A 17,213-nucleotide genomic window follows, 5' to 3' on the forward strand; every position below is an offset into this window, starting at 1 on the left:
TAGTATAAGAGAATTTGTTTGCTTTATGATCATGATATATAAAACCTTTTTTCGTTGTATTCATTTTAGTCTATATTTAGTTTAAATGTAATGGGCGTTACAAACGAGTATGGATAGACAATGTATTTCATTCTTTTATTTTACTAGACAATAGATGGAAAACCTTTTTTTTTTCAGGGAAATAAAATACAATGAGAATATCTTTTGAAACTTTGATCTGCTATAATGATGGTTTGTAGAGAATTATTATTTTCTATAAATTTTGATTGGTTTGTTATTAAATTTGACGATAAAGGCTAATATTTTATAAAACATGTTAATGTTTAAAAGCTGATATTAATCTGAATTTTATTTTTTATTTATAGTTGGCTTTACAGTGTTAAATGTTACGAAAAAACAACAAAATGGTAAAGGATTATTGAAATAAAATGAAAGAGTAAAATTGTTTTTGCACAGAATTATAAATGCTTTGTCAAAAATACAAGCGAATTATGAAAGCTTGAATTATTGCTGTAGATATATTACGGGTACTGCGGCGACATGTTTACAATTTATTGTGGTACCAATATAAAATATTATTTTTTAAAAACTACACGAAAATGTTACACTATCCCACAGAAGAATGGCGTCCAAGATTAAATCTGAATGTAATCTGTGTATTGTTAGTTAATTAATAATGATTTAAGTAATTAACAACAAAGTTATTAATGATAACCTTCGCCCGCGACTCCGTCCGCGTAGAATTAAAACAAAAAACAAGAGTAAGTTCTACCAAAATGTGTTGTACATCTCTGCCGAATCTCCGTATATCCGTGCAGCAGTTTATGCTACGAACTCTATCCATCTATCCATCCATCAGAGTATAAGATAACATGTCATTTAAACATACCAACTTGAAAAAAAAAATTGTATATGGCTTTGTGGCGACAATTTCTTAAAAAAAAGCAAATTTGGTATTTCTTTTAAGAAAATGTCGCCACAGCTAAAATAGAAAATTTGCTATTTTTTCAGTTTGGTTCAATTGGAAAGATTCGTAAATACATCTTGTACAAATGGATGGTATAAAAATGGCCGTGCCATTTGAGATTCATTTATTTAGGGCAATGTTTTTGTTGGTTTCAACAACGCTATTTGGTTCGCTTCGCCCCTTTCATTATATGTCGCAATTTATCACAGACGTATAGGATACTGCGAACTGAGTTGTACGGTTATTTTAAGGTTTCTATTTCGGTATTTAAAAATATTTACAAAAATACCTTAAGCAGATGCAGAAAAGTATCTTAGAAGTGGAATTAATTGACAAAACTTCTCCAAGGATATTCACACCAAGTATCATGTTAACAATTTGACTGTAGTTTAAAATGCCCCTGGTACGGTCTCTTTTTGATATTTTATGATTAACGTTTTTTCCCCAAAACATATTTTCGTTTTTTTAATTATAAGAAAATTAATACAGTTTAAATCAAGCCAGCTTAAAATAAAAATTAAAAAGTTAGTGTGTGTTTTTAACATGTTTTGTACGACAGTAATTCAAGTACAATGAACTGAATATTGTATGAGCGGCGAAACAGTGAAACGTCGCGGTTTATTTATTAAAGTGACAAAGGCGTGCGGTGTAGAGTACAGTCACAATCAAAGGTTTGCCGCGCGACAAGTGGCTTTTGTAATTCGCTTCTGACGCTAATTTTATATTCTACATTAAGACATGTTTAATACTAACATTTTAATGTCTACTAACTTAATATTTAATTTTCGACAAAATTATTTTTATTGTTTTACATTTTATAGGCAGTAATAAAAAGTCAATACAAATTTCCTTGGGATGCCAAAATATTAACTCAGGATGATTTTAAAGTAGTATGACCGAAGAAAGTTTCGATGGATTGTGTGAAAAAGGATATGTTTAAGAAGAGAGTGAATTCAGATGTAACGGCTGATAGAAATTTATGGAAGTACAGCACTGTGCCGACCTTTTGTAGGAAAAGGGCCAGTCGATGATAATATTAATTTAATATTTCACTCTTGAAAAAGCAGGCTTACCGAAATTGTTATTCGAATGTGTTGTAAATAAAATCATGTTGTGGCTTTTAGAACATACAAATAATGAGTCGGTTTAAAACAGAAGCTGGGAGTTTATTGTGTTAAAATTTGCGGTTCTGATAAAAGTTTTAATGCATGTTTTGTGTCTGTTTTAGAAATGGGAGAACCAGTGCATTTAGTGTATTTGGAAAATAGGTCAATAAATTTTATTTTTCATACTTAGGGCCTCTCCCACTAAATTGTAAATTGTCTGATAACAATCCAACTATATCTATATAATCGGAATATCGGATTTTGTTACGTTATCTTACAGTGACGTCATTTTTTAGCTATCTGAGCCTCTATCAGCTAATGGTGTGGGACACGGTCTTAATATTATAAATACTAAAGCTAAGGATGTTTGTTACTATGTATCTGTAAGGTTTAACATATCAGGAGGATATTAAATACATAAAAGAATACATGGGTTACTTACGTAAATTTTATTTTAATTCTACGCAGACGTAGTCCTAGCAAAAGTTAAGTTCTACGCATTTGTAGTTGATTTACGATAGTAATAAAATAAAGCGAGACTTAGCATTCTCTTTATAAAATCAACGTCAAACCTTAATCAAATCTACTTGAAAGTTAGACTTTAAAATGCCTTGAGACCACTAACTTAGATTACTAATTCTAATACATTACATTTTAAATAAGCCTGTATTACCAACTAGCTATCGCCCGCGACTCCGTTCGCTTGAAATTAAAAAAAATAAAACTGAGTAGCCTATGTATTTTTCCAGATTATCCTCTACACATATGCCAAATTTCATTGAAATCCGTTCAGCCGTTTAGGCTACAAACAAACTCTAATAAAACACCCATCCATCTATCCAACCATCTTAAACTTTCACATTTATAATATTAGTAAGAAGTAAGATTTAATATTACCTTTTGAGTTCTAGGAGTTTTACAATTAATAGCTATTGTCTGGAGTTCATTCGCGCTAGTAAAATAACTCAATATGCTTATTCGTTCTTCAAGACTATGTTCTACATCTGTCTCCATTCAACCAATAATTGAGATCCGTTTGCTTGTTTTGTAAAGCTCGATTTATTTGCAGCGTTGTAATTTAAGAAGTGTATTTTAATATGAACACTGGTAAGTTTTTTCAAAACGTGAACGTGAATATGCAAAAAAAATGTGCTGGAAAATAATAACTAATTAGCATGCCAGCTACAAATTCAGTGTATTCAAATACGTGTCGCGTATATCAATAGGCACTAAAGAGCAAATATTCGGACACCGGTACCGAAATACGGAAAAAATGCAAATTGCAACAATAAAAGGGACAGCGACAGATTTTGCCAATCAGCTTGACAATTCGTGTCACCCGTCGCCGTTTTTAATTAAAGTTCACCGAAAACGATAGAATACTTGTGCTTACATTAAAAAGTTCCAATCCTACTTTTTCGAAAATATACCTATCAAATCAAAATTAATTATTATAGAGTGAAAATAAAAGATTATGTTTAGTTTGGTATTTAAAAAAGAGTAGAAAATACTAATCAATTTTTCAGCTTGTAATGTTCATGTACAATATAACATTCATCAAACAAAATTGTGAGAAAAAAATGAATAGTGAAAACAATAACGTGACAAATAGTTTTCTATCATTCGAATAGTGCTAGTTAAATTTGATGTGTGCGTGATTTGAAATGATGCCAACATTGTAAACAGCAGGCTTATGCATCTTAATCCAAAGTTATGTACATCGTAACATAGTTGGCAATGCGGCTTTGCTTTGTACACTCGCCTCGACCTCGTGTTTGTGTTGAATTATTTTAGCATACGACTGACAGCGTCCTGTGGCATTTATGATAAAACTAAGCTATCTGTTTATAGTTTTTGTATGGGTGTTTCTGAATTGTATCATTATTTATGACAATTGATAAAAATACCTCAATTTCACATTTCTGTTTTCACTAGCTTTCGCCCGCGACTCCGTCCACGTGGAATTAAAAAACAAAAGAGCCTATTTGTTCTTCCAGACTATCCTCTATGTCTATGTCAAATAAAATAGTCTACATGTAGTATTAGAAATAAAAAAAATATCATCGATTTCCGTTCAGCAGTTTAGGATAGTAACTCTAATAAATATCCATCCATCCATCCATCTAAACTAGGTATGGGCAACCTTTGACATGTTGAGGGTCAAACTTTAGCGTGCAAATATGTTCGCGGGCCGCAATATCAAAGGATTTTTGTCGCCTTACTGTCACTTCCTGGGTATTATTAGTACCTAATGTAATTTTTTTTCAATGGGTTTCTTCAAAATGTCTCGGGGGCCGGAACATATCTTATAGCGGGTCTATTGTTACCCATATATGATCTAAACCTTAGAAATTATAATATTAGTAAGAAGTAAGATGTAGATGTTATTATCAAATCATGTTATGTTAATTGCATCAATCGGTTACAGAGTAATTGGTAGTACTTCAAGAAATTTATGTGGTGATTATGTCTACATAGATACTATTAGGTAACTTATCACGTTATTAATAGTCGTTAGTTACGCGGAACTGCAGCTAAGTAGGTTGAAATATTATTTTAGAAGAAATCATAAAAAATGTCAATTTAGTTAAACAATACACAACTAATTAACTTTTTAAAGACTACGTCTGACTCCGATTCAAAGCTTTAAACGATACACTTTTCAATTAATAGAATATAATAATAGCTAATAATAGTTCAGATTGAAGAGTAAGTTTGCGGTTTGTGTGGAATTAGGGTCCAAGGGTTCGGCGCTGTCACATTGTTCTCACGCAACCTGAATTGCTTCGTAGTTCAAATTTGAATAACCAAAGTATCTTGTGGTATACCATAGTTACTTCATAGATCATTATTATTAAGGTGTTACCGTATGAAGTAAACAGTTACAATAGTGACGTTACACAAACATGGTTGAAAAACGTTGTCTAGTATTAAAAATATGCAGTGATTTTAAAATCCATTGTATGTTGCTATACACATTTTTATTTATAGAAATTGAAGATCGACTTGTTTTTGGATAAAGTGTTTTTACATTTGTGTAAATAATTTTAAAGTTAACTACCGTAGTTATCTTTAGTTAAATAAAATAAATGTTTAATAGTTTATGCTTTACTTGTCTTGCTATGAATAATAACAATTGATTTGATTTTCGTGTTATAAATTATTAGCTTTCGCCCGCGACTTTCTGCGCGTAATGTTTAAAAATAATAAAAAAGAAAGTAAAAAATAGTTTATGTTACTCACAGATAAATTACCTTCCTAACGGTATAATAATTTTTAAAATCGGCCCAGTAGTTTTTCAGCTTATTTATTACAATCAAACAAAGTTTTCCTCTTTATTACATTAGTAAAGATTGCTATAGACTGTTTGAATATCAAGACAAACTGTTTTATGAGTGGAATTTTCATTTGGTTCCGATTAATAATAAGCCAGTGAAAATAAATAAAATTAGAGTTTTATGTCTTTCATTGTGGATTAACAAGATTAATTGCGACATAAGGGATATTTCTTTTTAACCTTTACCCTAATATACATTTATCTTTATTAAGGACAAGATTTATTTTTGTATATTAAACTGACTACTGTATTGGTATTTAGTGTACGTTACATGCAGCATTCATTGTAGTTACAAAGTAAACTTATTTATGGTTTACTTAATATTTTAACTTGTTTATAAGATTAATCTGTTAAGTCAATATATTCAACTTTGTTAATTTACTGACTTCAGTAGGCACTTGCCTTATCACGTAAAATTATGCACGAACTCATGTCATGTTGTGAGGTTATATAATGAAATAAGATAAATCTGTAAAACAGACACACACATGTTTATGTTAAGAGCTGTATAAAAGATTAATGCGAATAATGTTACTTTGAACGCAATTTAGTTTGTTTTAAGTGGACTTTCACTGATGTAATAGTTGCCAAGGGATAGTTTTAACACTTTCTTTCTCCTTGAAGAAAACAAAGCAACATCGTGCCAATACAAGTTATGACAGTCGGGTTTCACGTAAATATGGTTATGATGTAATTGTAAACAGTGTTTTTATTTTAACGCGTATGTTACCGAAAACATGTCAAAGGGCTTGTTGGGCGTCGTAACTCTGTCGCAATGCTTTGTGAATTACATTCTCCAGTGTGTAAACGCCAGTGACCTGAACTTGTTTAATTAAATTTGTTCGCCGTACGGCATTGTTTTAAAATTTGTAGCTAACCGTTTCATAAAAGAAATAAATCGATTCTTCAAGTATTTTCAAATCGATGCTTGTTATTGCTGCATGCACTTAATTGTCACTTAGCATTATCTTAGTGTAGGTTTTATATAAATCTATACTTAAAGTCGCCCTTTCGTGATAATCAATTTTAAATAAGCCAATAAGCAGCACTAAGATTTTTTTTCAGCTCTTTGTATTTATGTTTTAGGTGTAATGCATTGTCCTGTTGTCTTGTTGACTTTTTAATAATTAAAATGATTTCTGAGAGTTTAACTTACAATACAATTAAAACTACCTGTGCAAGATACAAGATCAACGGTTAAAACGGTCGAAATACGAAAAAATAGAACAAGTTGCTCGACCTAATAACAGAGACGTTAATTAAGTAAGGGTTGAGATAATTTATGGCAATTGTTCGACCTCGGCTACATTCAGCGGAGTTTCCGAAATATTTAATTTATAATCATCTACCTGGGAAAGGTGTCTATTGTTTAGTTTAATTAGTAAGGTTCGACGAAGGCAGTCTGTAACAATATTACACCGAACATATTTTAATTAAGTTACTCGAGGTACATAATCGATTTGATTGTGGAACTGAATACCGATAGAGGTAAACTTATGTCCCTTCAAATATGTCAATTAATTTATGAACAATATCGTAAGTTATTATTCTAAGACGAGCCGTCGCCTTTGTTAGCGCAAAGGAACACCCGTTTCGCCATCTTTACAGCGCGGAATTAAAAAAAGACAATCTTCAAAATTTTAATGGAATTTGGAGTTTAAGCGTATCCTTATGATTAATACGATGTTATATATTTTAATGTCCTTTCAGTGTTATTTTTATAGAACATTTTTAAATTCAAAGTTTTCGAATATAGTTTAAGATAGCAACAGTAACGAAATAAAAACGTTTTTATAGCATATCATCTAAGTTTTTTTTTTCAAATCCATGTATTTTTTTTTTCATTACGTTTTTCCATCTGTAGAAATGTAGGAGAGATTTAGAACACGTCAGAGTTCATTTAAAATACTGAATAACGCCTTTAGTAAGGCTCGTCAAAGCAGCACAGCCGTGGTCAGTAACCGCAACGCTTTGTAAATTTCACGTTTATTTTCGTTTAACATCAGCGGAAATTTACTTAATTGAAGTAACTTAATCCATTAAAATTTTTTAAGCAGTTTTTAACACAAACATTTTAATATGCTTGAACACTTGGCTTTTTTATGTATAAATTTCCATGTACATTTTTTACGCCTTTTAACTTAAGTACAACTTAATTAATTATTTTTATGCCACAAATTTTTCGCGATATAAATCGAGGTTTTGTGTGAAAGAATAAGTTAGCTGTCGATGTTTTTAAATTGTAATATTCTAACCTTTATTTAAGTTTTATGATATATCGATTTTATATTAGTTTTCGAGGCCTGGTATCTAGAAATAGTTATTTTTTGCTTTAAGAATTTGTTGCCAATGTTTTTGGACAGGCGCTTTCTTCTGGATTACGAAAGAGATACAAAAGGAGACGGAAATTATTAGATTTTCCTTGCATAATAAGAAATTCAGAAAAATCGTTGTGTTTTTATACATTTTTTAAGTTGTCAACCATTTTATTTAGAAAAGTAATTATGTTGTTCTGCTTAATTCGACGTCAATCCTTAATCCAACTAAGTTAGTATCAAAGGAGCTCTTGTAAATAGTTTGATGTAGAACTGAAGACTAAAGACGTTCTTCGTGTTAATTATTCGAAGTGTTTACAAGTTTGCGACGGTGAAAATTTGTTAAAGTTTTGCACTAAATGCTTCTAAGTGGAACAAGATTTTCTGTAAATGATTATATTCTAAAACCATTTCTTTTAGGTTATTTTATGTTCTATCAGCTATCACATTACAGCAATATTATTTATATTTCGATTTTTTCGATACGAATGTTCTGCTGTTAGATTTAATGATACATTATTAATGTTAATAACAGTATGCGACGTATCGCTGGCTATAAATATTGTATGGAAACATATCCACCTGTTACATATTAAAAATAATGTACATTGAGTATAAGTAAATACCAATCACAGTTAATTACAAAGATAATTATATCAGTACCTGCTTATGTTTGTGGTAGAAAAACCTATAAAAAACAATGTTTTATCTAATCAAGACAAACATATCTAAATCTAATTATCTTTAAGAAAATAGATAAAAAAAAAATCGTGTGTTAAGACAGTGGAAATCGACGCTTAAGTACATTTCTGAAAATTAGATATTCAGAAAATGAAATTTGAAAAGTGTCACAAGTTTAGGCTTTCATAAAAGTGCATCAAAAATTGTTAAAGGACATTTCAAAGGAAAAGTTAAAAGTTTGACCTAATTATACTAAAGCAAGTTTCTTTGTTAAACCCTTAAAAGGATATTTTCAATTAATCATGTTGTTTTACTAGACGTTTGCCTCTGAACTCTATATTATTATAAAGATAATTACAATTAGAAAATATTATAACAATAAATGCGTCTTTTTAATAAGAAACACAGGTCATTTTATAAAAAAAAACACACAAAATAATGTTTATTATTTTTTTAATCTTAAAAAATCACAGTTAATTGAGTAAATACAAAAATATCCATCACAATCTTCCATTTCAGAGAAATATTAGCGTTAAAGAATAAAATATGTAGATTTTAATTCCGTATAAATATTGATTACTTGCACTTTATCTAAAATAATTCGGCCGTTTCCTAATCAACTGCTTACTATGATCAATAAACGACTTCATATAATTAGCTGTTCTAAATTTAACATCATATTTATCACAATGGTCGAGAAAGATCGGGTAAAGATATTGCAATTCAGCGTGATCTATGGTTGGGAATAAATGATGAAGTGTATGAAATCCGAATCGAGTTAGTGACTTGAAATGGTTGTCAGTTTCGTCCACTCTCTCGTAAACTGTGTCTAACTGATGAATGCCCCAATCGTAGTATTCGTCTCTGAAATTAAATTAACCATATCAAATTTGGAACGCATAGACACGAGTTACTTAGACACTATACTAAGGGTCTGATGAAGTAATTTTTAACGACTAATCGTTTAAGAACACCGATATTTAATAAAATTATTAAATCGGTTGTGAGATTGATTAAATGATGAATTAATTTACACGTAGTCCATTGTAATTGTAGGATGGTAAATTTTTGGTAATAAATATAAAACAAAAGGTAATTTCCAATAAAATATCAAGAATGTTAACATACCTCGGTACGTCCCCATCGAAGAAATTATTGTGCGAATGATGGCCAGCCGTTAAACCGAAACACATGAAGAAAATGCTTGAAATTATAGTAATCGTGAACCATAATATTAATGTATACGGTAAAGACAATCCACCGAAACTCCACATCCAAATTGGCAGGAAAAATTGTATCGCATTTGCCCAACTTAACTTTTTACCATCCATGTTTATCGCCCCTGTAAATAATCTAAAAAATACGATGTTTATTAACTTTGTAGTATTATAATGCAATTAAATTAAATTCATGCAAATGTTGTACTAACTCTTTTACAAACATTCCAGTAGTAGCGAAAGCAAATATAATAGGGTAATAAAAAGAAGCCATTTGAGCCCATATAGGTTTATCCTTAGCAGGCATATATTGTAGGAATGGCTCCAACATGCTCAGCTCCAAATCGTTTACTGTGTTTGTATGTAAATGATGCGACAAAGAGTGCGATATCCTCCAGTCTCTAAAAAAGATTTGATTAAAGTGTAAACTAAGACACAACACAGAAAAAACTATTTAAATAACATAAACTTGTACAATGAAATAAGTATTTTTTGATAGCGATATTTAACCAAAATATTACGATCCATTTGGAACCGCCGCGCCGTTCATTAGCAGAGAAAAGTAACTTGCAGTCAAATAATAGGTATTTGAGAGAAAAAATTACTAGTAATTATGGTACGCATAAGTGAAAAGTCAACGCTTGGATTCAAGGGCATCGTGAAACCCACGCAAAAAAGGCATCTCAAAGTACAATAGGAAGTAAGGAAGGTTAAAATGTGCCTTACTCGTATGACATGCCGCTGAGATTGAAGTAATACATTCGCCAATTATCAGCACGATGAAAATAATTATGTGCTGCAGTTGTAAGTGCGCTCAGTATATACCCAGTGACAACTGTTGCGATTCCTCCTAGTAGGAAATCAGTTTTAAATAAATAACTACATGCAAGACTTGAAACCAGAAGTGAAATCAATAAGAAATCAGTAGCAAAATCACTCTTTTTTCGCAAATATTTTGGTAATTCTTGATATTTCTTTTGAATTTTACTCTTCAAAGTCTTATAGAAACCGTCTTCTTTGAATGTGAAGGGAGAATTTCTGGGCGTGTTAACGTTTCTCACAAAATATTTGGGCAATAAAGTTTCTGCGACACCAAGAAGGTGGTGTGTTTCGAAAGCCTCAGTTATGTCTGTCCCCTGTAAAATAAAATAATGAAAAGTTTATGAGAACAATCAATAAAAAATTAAACTCTAAAGCGTTAATTTAGAAAATATCCAAATTGATTTAGATTTTTATTAGAAATAAACCTTCATGAGATAACAACATAATTCAACGCAATTTATAAAACTGGTAGAAAAAAACAAATATGTAAAACAAATATGGCAACTGAAGATAATTACTTATTTTTATTATACAATACCAGACTATAAAAAACCATAAGCAAAAGAGTCTTTAGCTTACCAGGATATCAATTACGTTGCACAACTAAATTCTTTATTATCTGAGTTCTATAAAATACATTTTAAATAGTAAATGAAGATGCAATAAGAGATATAAAAATACACATTTAACTATTGAAGGAATTGACATAGCCTTAAATTAAAAAATGCGAAACAAAAGAGATCGATATTCGTAAACTTACTTTAGTAATACTTAGCCATTGAGGGCCGCCAGGATGCGACGTAATAAAATCAGTCAAATCGTAAAGTGAATCGTGTATCCTCCACAGACCTTCCGCACCGTCTAGTTGGTGTTTTCCTTTCAACCATTGGTATGCAGTTCTTGGATCTTTGTCTCTATAAATTGGATACTTTAAGTGTGGGAAACTAACTTGTCTTTGATCGGTATTTGGAGACATTGCACCTGAAAATTGAAAGAGGAAATATCTAAAATCACATTTATAATTCAAACATTTATAAACGACATGACAGTTGGAATATCGAATTTAAAAAAGGCATATTGTAACCTCAAAGCCTTCTTATACTGGACAATATCGATGAGACTAGTACAATGTTTTGATGTCGACAGAGTAGGTTATTATTGAATCTTTTAGATTGTTTTGTGACATTTTTTACATTATTTCATGCAATAAATAAATTATAAATTATATAATTATAGTAAGATCCATCAAATTGTTATTTAACATAATATATAAATATCTATAATATAATCTCAAGGACTTAACTAATGCTCAAAGATTGTTTCTTTTATAGTCACTTGGACAAGTTTTGCTAAACATCATGAACAAGTTTTTGCGATGTCTAACCTCTGGTGATCTAAAGAAATAAAATAATATGCAAAATAAAGCTATTAAATAACGTGTTAACGTTTAAACACTCGAATGGAGTTGAAATACCTTGACGTCAAACAATATTTTTAATGCATAATGTAATGTCAAAGTAAATATATTTTCATCATCAGATCCATATAACATTTTTATGCTTTCATAATGTATTTAAGATTACGATAGTTCGTTTTGCCCAAACGTTATGCGTTTCAATTAATTACACACATCAACACAATTGCGTTAGAAACGATTATGCTTTACCATTTAGTTGAATCACCTATAAGAACAACTCGAATAAGAAACCTTCTTTTAGGAAATAACAAAGATTGCAATAATTACCTATTGTTTGTCTTGGATGGGAAAAACTGATAATTCGCCTGCGGTTTTTAGTAAGGCCAACTTTAAATTTTGATTAAATCTAGAAATGTAACAAAATAAATGCAAGGAACGATAATACTAGCGCTAAAATTTAAACAGAACTAATACTTAAAACTTCAAGGTGCGTTTATGGTACGCTAATGTTACAATAACTCAAAAAGTGTTGGGACGATTTAAAAAAAAAACCTTTTACCATTAAAAAAGCTACGGTATCAATGGGTGTTGTTATTTCTTGCTACATATTTTTATTCCGCGCGAACGAAGTCACGAGCAACACCTAGCGTTAAACATTTACGAAGAAAATATATTATTAATTTAGTCTTGATGGTTTGTGAGCAACAGAGAACAATTGGAATGAAAGTCAAGAACACGGTCACGACCAATTACTTTTTCGACCACGAGAAAATAATAGTTTGTATTCACCTTGACGTTGATCTAATTTTCGCAAAAATAAAACATAGTAATATTATCAATAACACCTGTTTATCTGTTATTCTTTTGAATGGAATTTCATCCCTTTTTAAGCATAAAATTTTCTCAATCGGTTGATACTTTAGTACTAATAAGAATACGACATATATTACTTTTTTCATGTGTAATTTTTTGTTAATTTCAAAGGCACATCTTCATCCGGGTTCTGTGAATTAATCTTCGATATAAAATCTTTTTTTTTGTTGCTGTATAAATTTTACATCAGTACAAATGTTTGCATAAATTTAATCATAGGAAAGAAACGTGTTGGACATAGAAATACATTTTGGCTTTAAAACATGGTGGATCACCATTGCAAGCGTCGAAGATCTGTTTCCCTTGGCGCAAGGAAGAGAATCACTAAGGGTTACGCTAACCTCTATCAGTTGATAGACACATGAATCCTTCGTTTTAGATTTTTGAAAATACTTTTTTTATAAGAGAAGAAGTCAAACGAGCAGCAGGAACACCGAGATGTTCATAGATGCTCTTGGACATCCGCCAATACCAGAGGAACTGCAGATAAGTTGTCGGCCTTTGAGAAGGTGATATGCTAGCTTCTTGGAGAACCCTAAGTCGTATTGGTTTGGAAAAAACTTCTCTCTTATTGTCTAGAAGGAAGTGATTATCAAATGACTGAAGATAAGTCAACATGGAGGACGAAAAGCTAGTCCAACTTAAATAGGGTTTATTTAATTTGAATGATGAGAATTCTTAAACAATATGAATTTACTTCCGTTGGCCTTTTGTAAAGATTATGTGTCTGTGATTACTTCAATTGAGGATCAACGAACTGCAAGTACAAATATGCGTTTTAAAAATGTAACTTGAGTGACCTTGTAACCTTTCCGTCCAATTTAATTTTGTTTTAGTAATGTCTATAAAAATCTAAATAATAAAACGTCATGATTTCTTTCTGAACAGACTTTGAAATGTCATGGCATGAATAATTACCTTTATTTCCTGGAAATAATAGACTGGTTGAAGGTTTCTGAGATCGAAGGTCAAGGGTACAAGCGAGCACAATTATAACACAATATAAAATTTAGATGTTTATAACTGAGGGCCAAAGGTAAACAATTTTACACTGTTTCGCAACACGTCCGACACTTACTAAAACATAATTGTAACTGGAGTGGAACTGCGCACGCGATTCATTACGATAATGATATAAAAACTCGGTCAGCTTGTATAAATTAAAAGGATTTTATTATGTTTCTAAGCATAATAAACACATACTGTTATTTAATGTTTGTTATTCATAAGAAAAAGTTGAAATTTAATTATAAAATGTTTTTTTTTTCAGTAATTTAATGGTTAAAGCATAATAATTTGTATTTTTTTGGCTGAACTCGCCAATGAAATTGTAACAATATTTGTAAAATAATGCGATTTATAACAATACTAATACCATCTATTGCAATAAGAAATACACATAAAATTATACTTCATACTAATATTATAAACGCGAAAGTTTAGATGGATGGATGGATGTTTGTTAGTCTGTAGCCTAAACTGCATAACGGATTTCGATGAAAATAGGTATATATGTAGAGGATAGTCTGGAATAACACATAGAATATTCACTTTGGTTTTTTTCAATTCCTCGCGCCGGAGTCGGGGGGGCGAAAGCTAGTATATTTATAAAATCAACATGTTCGTGATGTACATAAGCATTAAATCAGTACCAAAGTCGAAATAATAAAAAAACTGTTATCATTAAAAGCTTCTCTTATAATATCTATGGATATGAATTATTGTCAGCTTTGTTAGAAATTAATAGGTAATTTTCGTTGAAGGGAGGAACTGCGATACTGAGATAACGTAAGACGGACAATTTAAGAGGAAAATCATTTTGTTCCTCGAAGTTATTACGAATTGGATAAAGGTAAGAGTTTATTTAAGTCTTTGGATGTACAAAATAATGTGTTGAAAATTAAAAATGAATTAATTGAAAATGCTTCGTTATTAAACAACGAGAAGACAAATGGTTGAAAACAAAACGCAAAGTCCACCAGTAATATGAAATCAGTTAAAAATAAAGTTTTTATGAAGTTTAATAATAATACAAATATATCAAACATCACATTTAGAATGCAACTCATACGGTTTTGCTTCGATGCACCTAACCTTAGATCAAATTGCAGAACCTTGTAATACTATCGTCGAATAAGCAACGCTATTGAATGACTTTCGAAGATTTCAACTTAATTTTATTCAAGTATATAATATGATATATACTTAGTTTTAAGTTAATTACAATAGTTTTAAGTAATTAAGTCAATTGTCCCAACGATAAAGATTAGCGGAGATAATAAAGGTAACTTTATAAGTTATAAACAACTATGAACATAAACTGTGAATTAGTTCCAGTTACGTTGTCTTAATTTTATGATTTATAATATGCTCTTAAAATTACCTAGGCTTATCAAGTCTTATGGAAGGTTACTTAGAAGGCCAGACAGAGGAAGGTATCTTATACATCCTAAGACACGTTTGTGGACATTAAATAATTTCTATTTGTTACAACGTTGCACACCCCTTATTTGACATTGAATAAATAGATATCTTTAACATGATAATTTATAAGAGTTTCCTTATTTCTTGCATCAAAGACAAATTCGAGTTGGTCTTTTAATTGTCTAGAAGCACTATTCATTTACTCTTTGTTGCTTAAAATGTTGAGGCAGATTAAACAAAAGAACGTTGTTTTATTTAAATGAAATAATATTTACCGCCTAGGACATAGTATCAGTACAAGCAATTTGCTCGTTCAGTGGAGTGCTATAAAATTTCGTTGTGAGTTTTACTGCCATTACCAATAGTAATTTTTATATTTCATTCTCCGCTCCACATGGCAAGTTAATTGAACGCCAATGGTCCAAGGAATGGGGTATTAGTCGCTTGTGTGTGAATCGCCCACGGTAAATTAAATTTCGGACGATAAACGAGTAAGTAATTTCGCTACGATTCATAAAATCTCGCTAAAGTTTATGCCCGAATCAATATATTTTAGTATTGACACAGAACATGATAGACTATTAGCGAATGTTCTAAACTAGACATATTTGTTCCCAATTGTTATTTAAAAGCTTACAATAAACATTGAAGTAGCGAGATTACTATTTCCTCCTATATGAAAATGTAATATTAAAAATTATTATTAACCATTAACAAAACTTTTTTACCTTTTTCAAATCATCAATAAGTAAAATTTAGTTATAGTAGAAGCACACAGAATAAAATAAAGTTATCATATGGAGCCTATCTCATGGATCTATTGTGGCAAAGCATCGAATGACTTTAAAAAGCTTTTTATGAAACTTCCGAGGATACGTTAAGCGAAGGATACTTTATGCTCGGAAAAATGAAATTATAAAGTTGATACTTGCAGAGAGAAGAGTATGAATAAAATAACTTAGTTAAATATTAAGTTTGAAATATATTAAACAACATGGGAAAATAAAAAATGCGTACCTACTGAAGAGTATAGACGGGAAATACGCCACGAATGCGCCAAATTGGGTGTCTGTGAGTCTCATGGAAATGTTTTATTATCTTTAAAAACGTACCTTATTGTCCAAATGTGAGAACATGATCTGAGAAATGGACATAAAGGTATGAAATAAAGTCAAGAAAGACGTTAAGGGCAATAAAAATGTTTCAATATCGATCTTCAACTACGTGAGAACATTTTCTATTACTTTTATATTCTTTGCTGCAATCGATGTCGTGATGCTATTTTCAGCACAACAGTCTTCCTGGGCGCTATGCTTTGGGTGAGGAAGGGGGTTTACCAGGCTTTAGTGTAAATGTGTAATTCGCTGACTTTGGGCGTTCCCGTCCTGTCCATCGCCCTGGACAATTGCTCAATCTAGTTTTGCCTAACGCTGGAACCTCCAGGGTGTAAAAAAATATTACATCAATTTTAATGTATTCGTTAAACTGTGATTTAAAAAGAGGAATTGATAAGTAATTTACAAAAAAATAACTATGGAGCAATTGTTCTAGAATTTGAATTAAAGGCCGCCATAATAAAGCTGCCTTCAGAACTTCTCGTTCCATTGGTTTAAAACTCAATCCAAAGTTATGTTGGATTTAATTTATAGCTTATTTAGATAATGAACGGAGATTCGTTGTTTTCTTTGGTACCATAAAAACTTGTCGAAACTTCTAAATTAGATAAGGAAACGTCGTAATTTAATTGTTTTGTGATGAAAAATAAAACAAAAGAATCACTAGCTAGTAGAAACTTATTTGCATAACGTTATTGCTTTTACAATTTATTTTCAAGTTTATTATATTTTACAAAACGAGTTCAAACAAACAAAAAACAGTTTTACTAAATATATAACAGTCTACAATAACGTCTTCGTTATATTATTTTTATTTAAGTAATATCGTTTAACGTTGTTTAACTAAGGGACCGTATCTATATATTTTTTGCTTTAAAAGCGGAAATGAATTCTCCCTTGCAAAATTTCTTATGTAAAATAACAGTCAATTTCTAAAAC

At 30.7% G+C, this 17,213-nt stretch overlaps 1 protein-coding gene across 1 annotated transcript; it reads right to left on the reverse strand.

The window, feature by feature from the left end:
* Window positions 1-8,842: 8,842 nt before the first annotated feature.
* LOC106103536 (cytochrome b5-related protein-like) lies at window positions 8,843-13,840 on the reverse strand. The gene is made up of 6 exons (XM_013283316.1): window positions 13,654-13,840; window positions 11,206-11,426; window positions 10,350-10,759; window positions 9,836-10,024; window positions 9,535-9,759; window positions 8,843-9,270 (listed from the first exon to the last, which is right to left on the reverse strand). Exons 2-6 carry the CDS (start codon window positions 11,419-11,421, stop codon window positions 8,994-8,996), a joined length of 1,317 nt encoding a protein of 438 aa, XP_013138770.1. The 5' UTR covers window positions 11,422-11,426; window positions 13,654-13,840; the 3' UTR covers window positions 8,843-8,993.
* Window positions 13,841-17,213: the final 3,373 nt, after the last annotated feature.

The sequence above is a fragment of the Papilio polytes genome, unplaced genomic scaffold, assembly GCF_000836215.1.
Source record: "Papilio polytes unplaced genomic scaffold, Ppol_1.0 DF823731.1, whole genome shotgun sequence".
NCBI lineage: Eukaryota > Metazoa > Arthropoda > Insecta > Lepidoptera > Papilionidae > Papilio > Papilio polytes.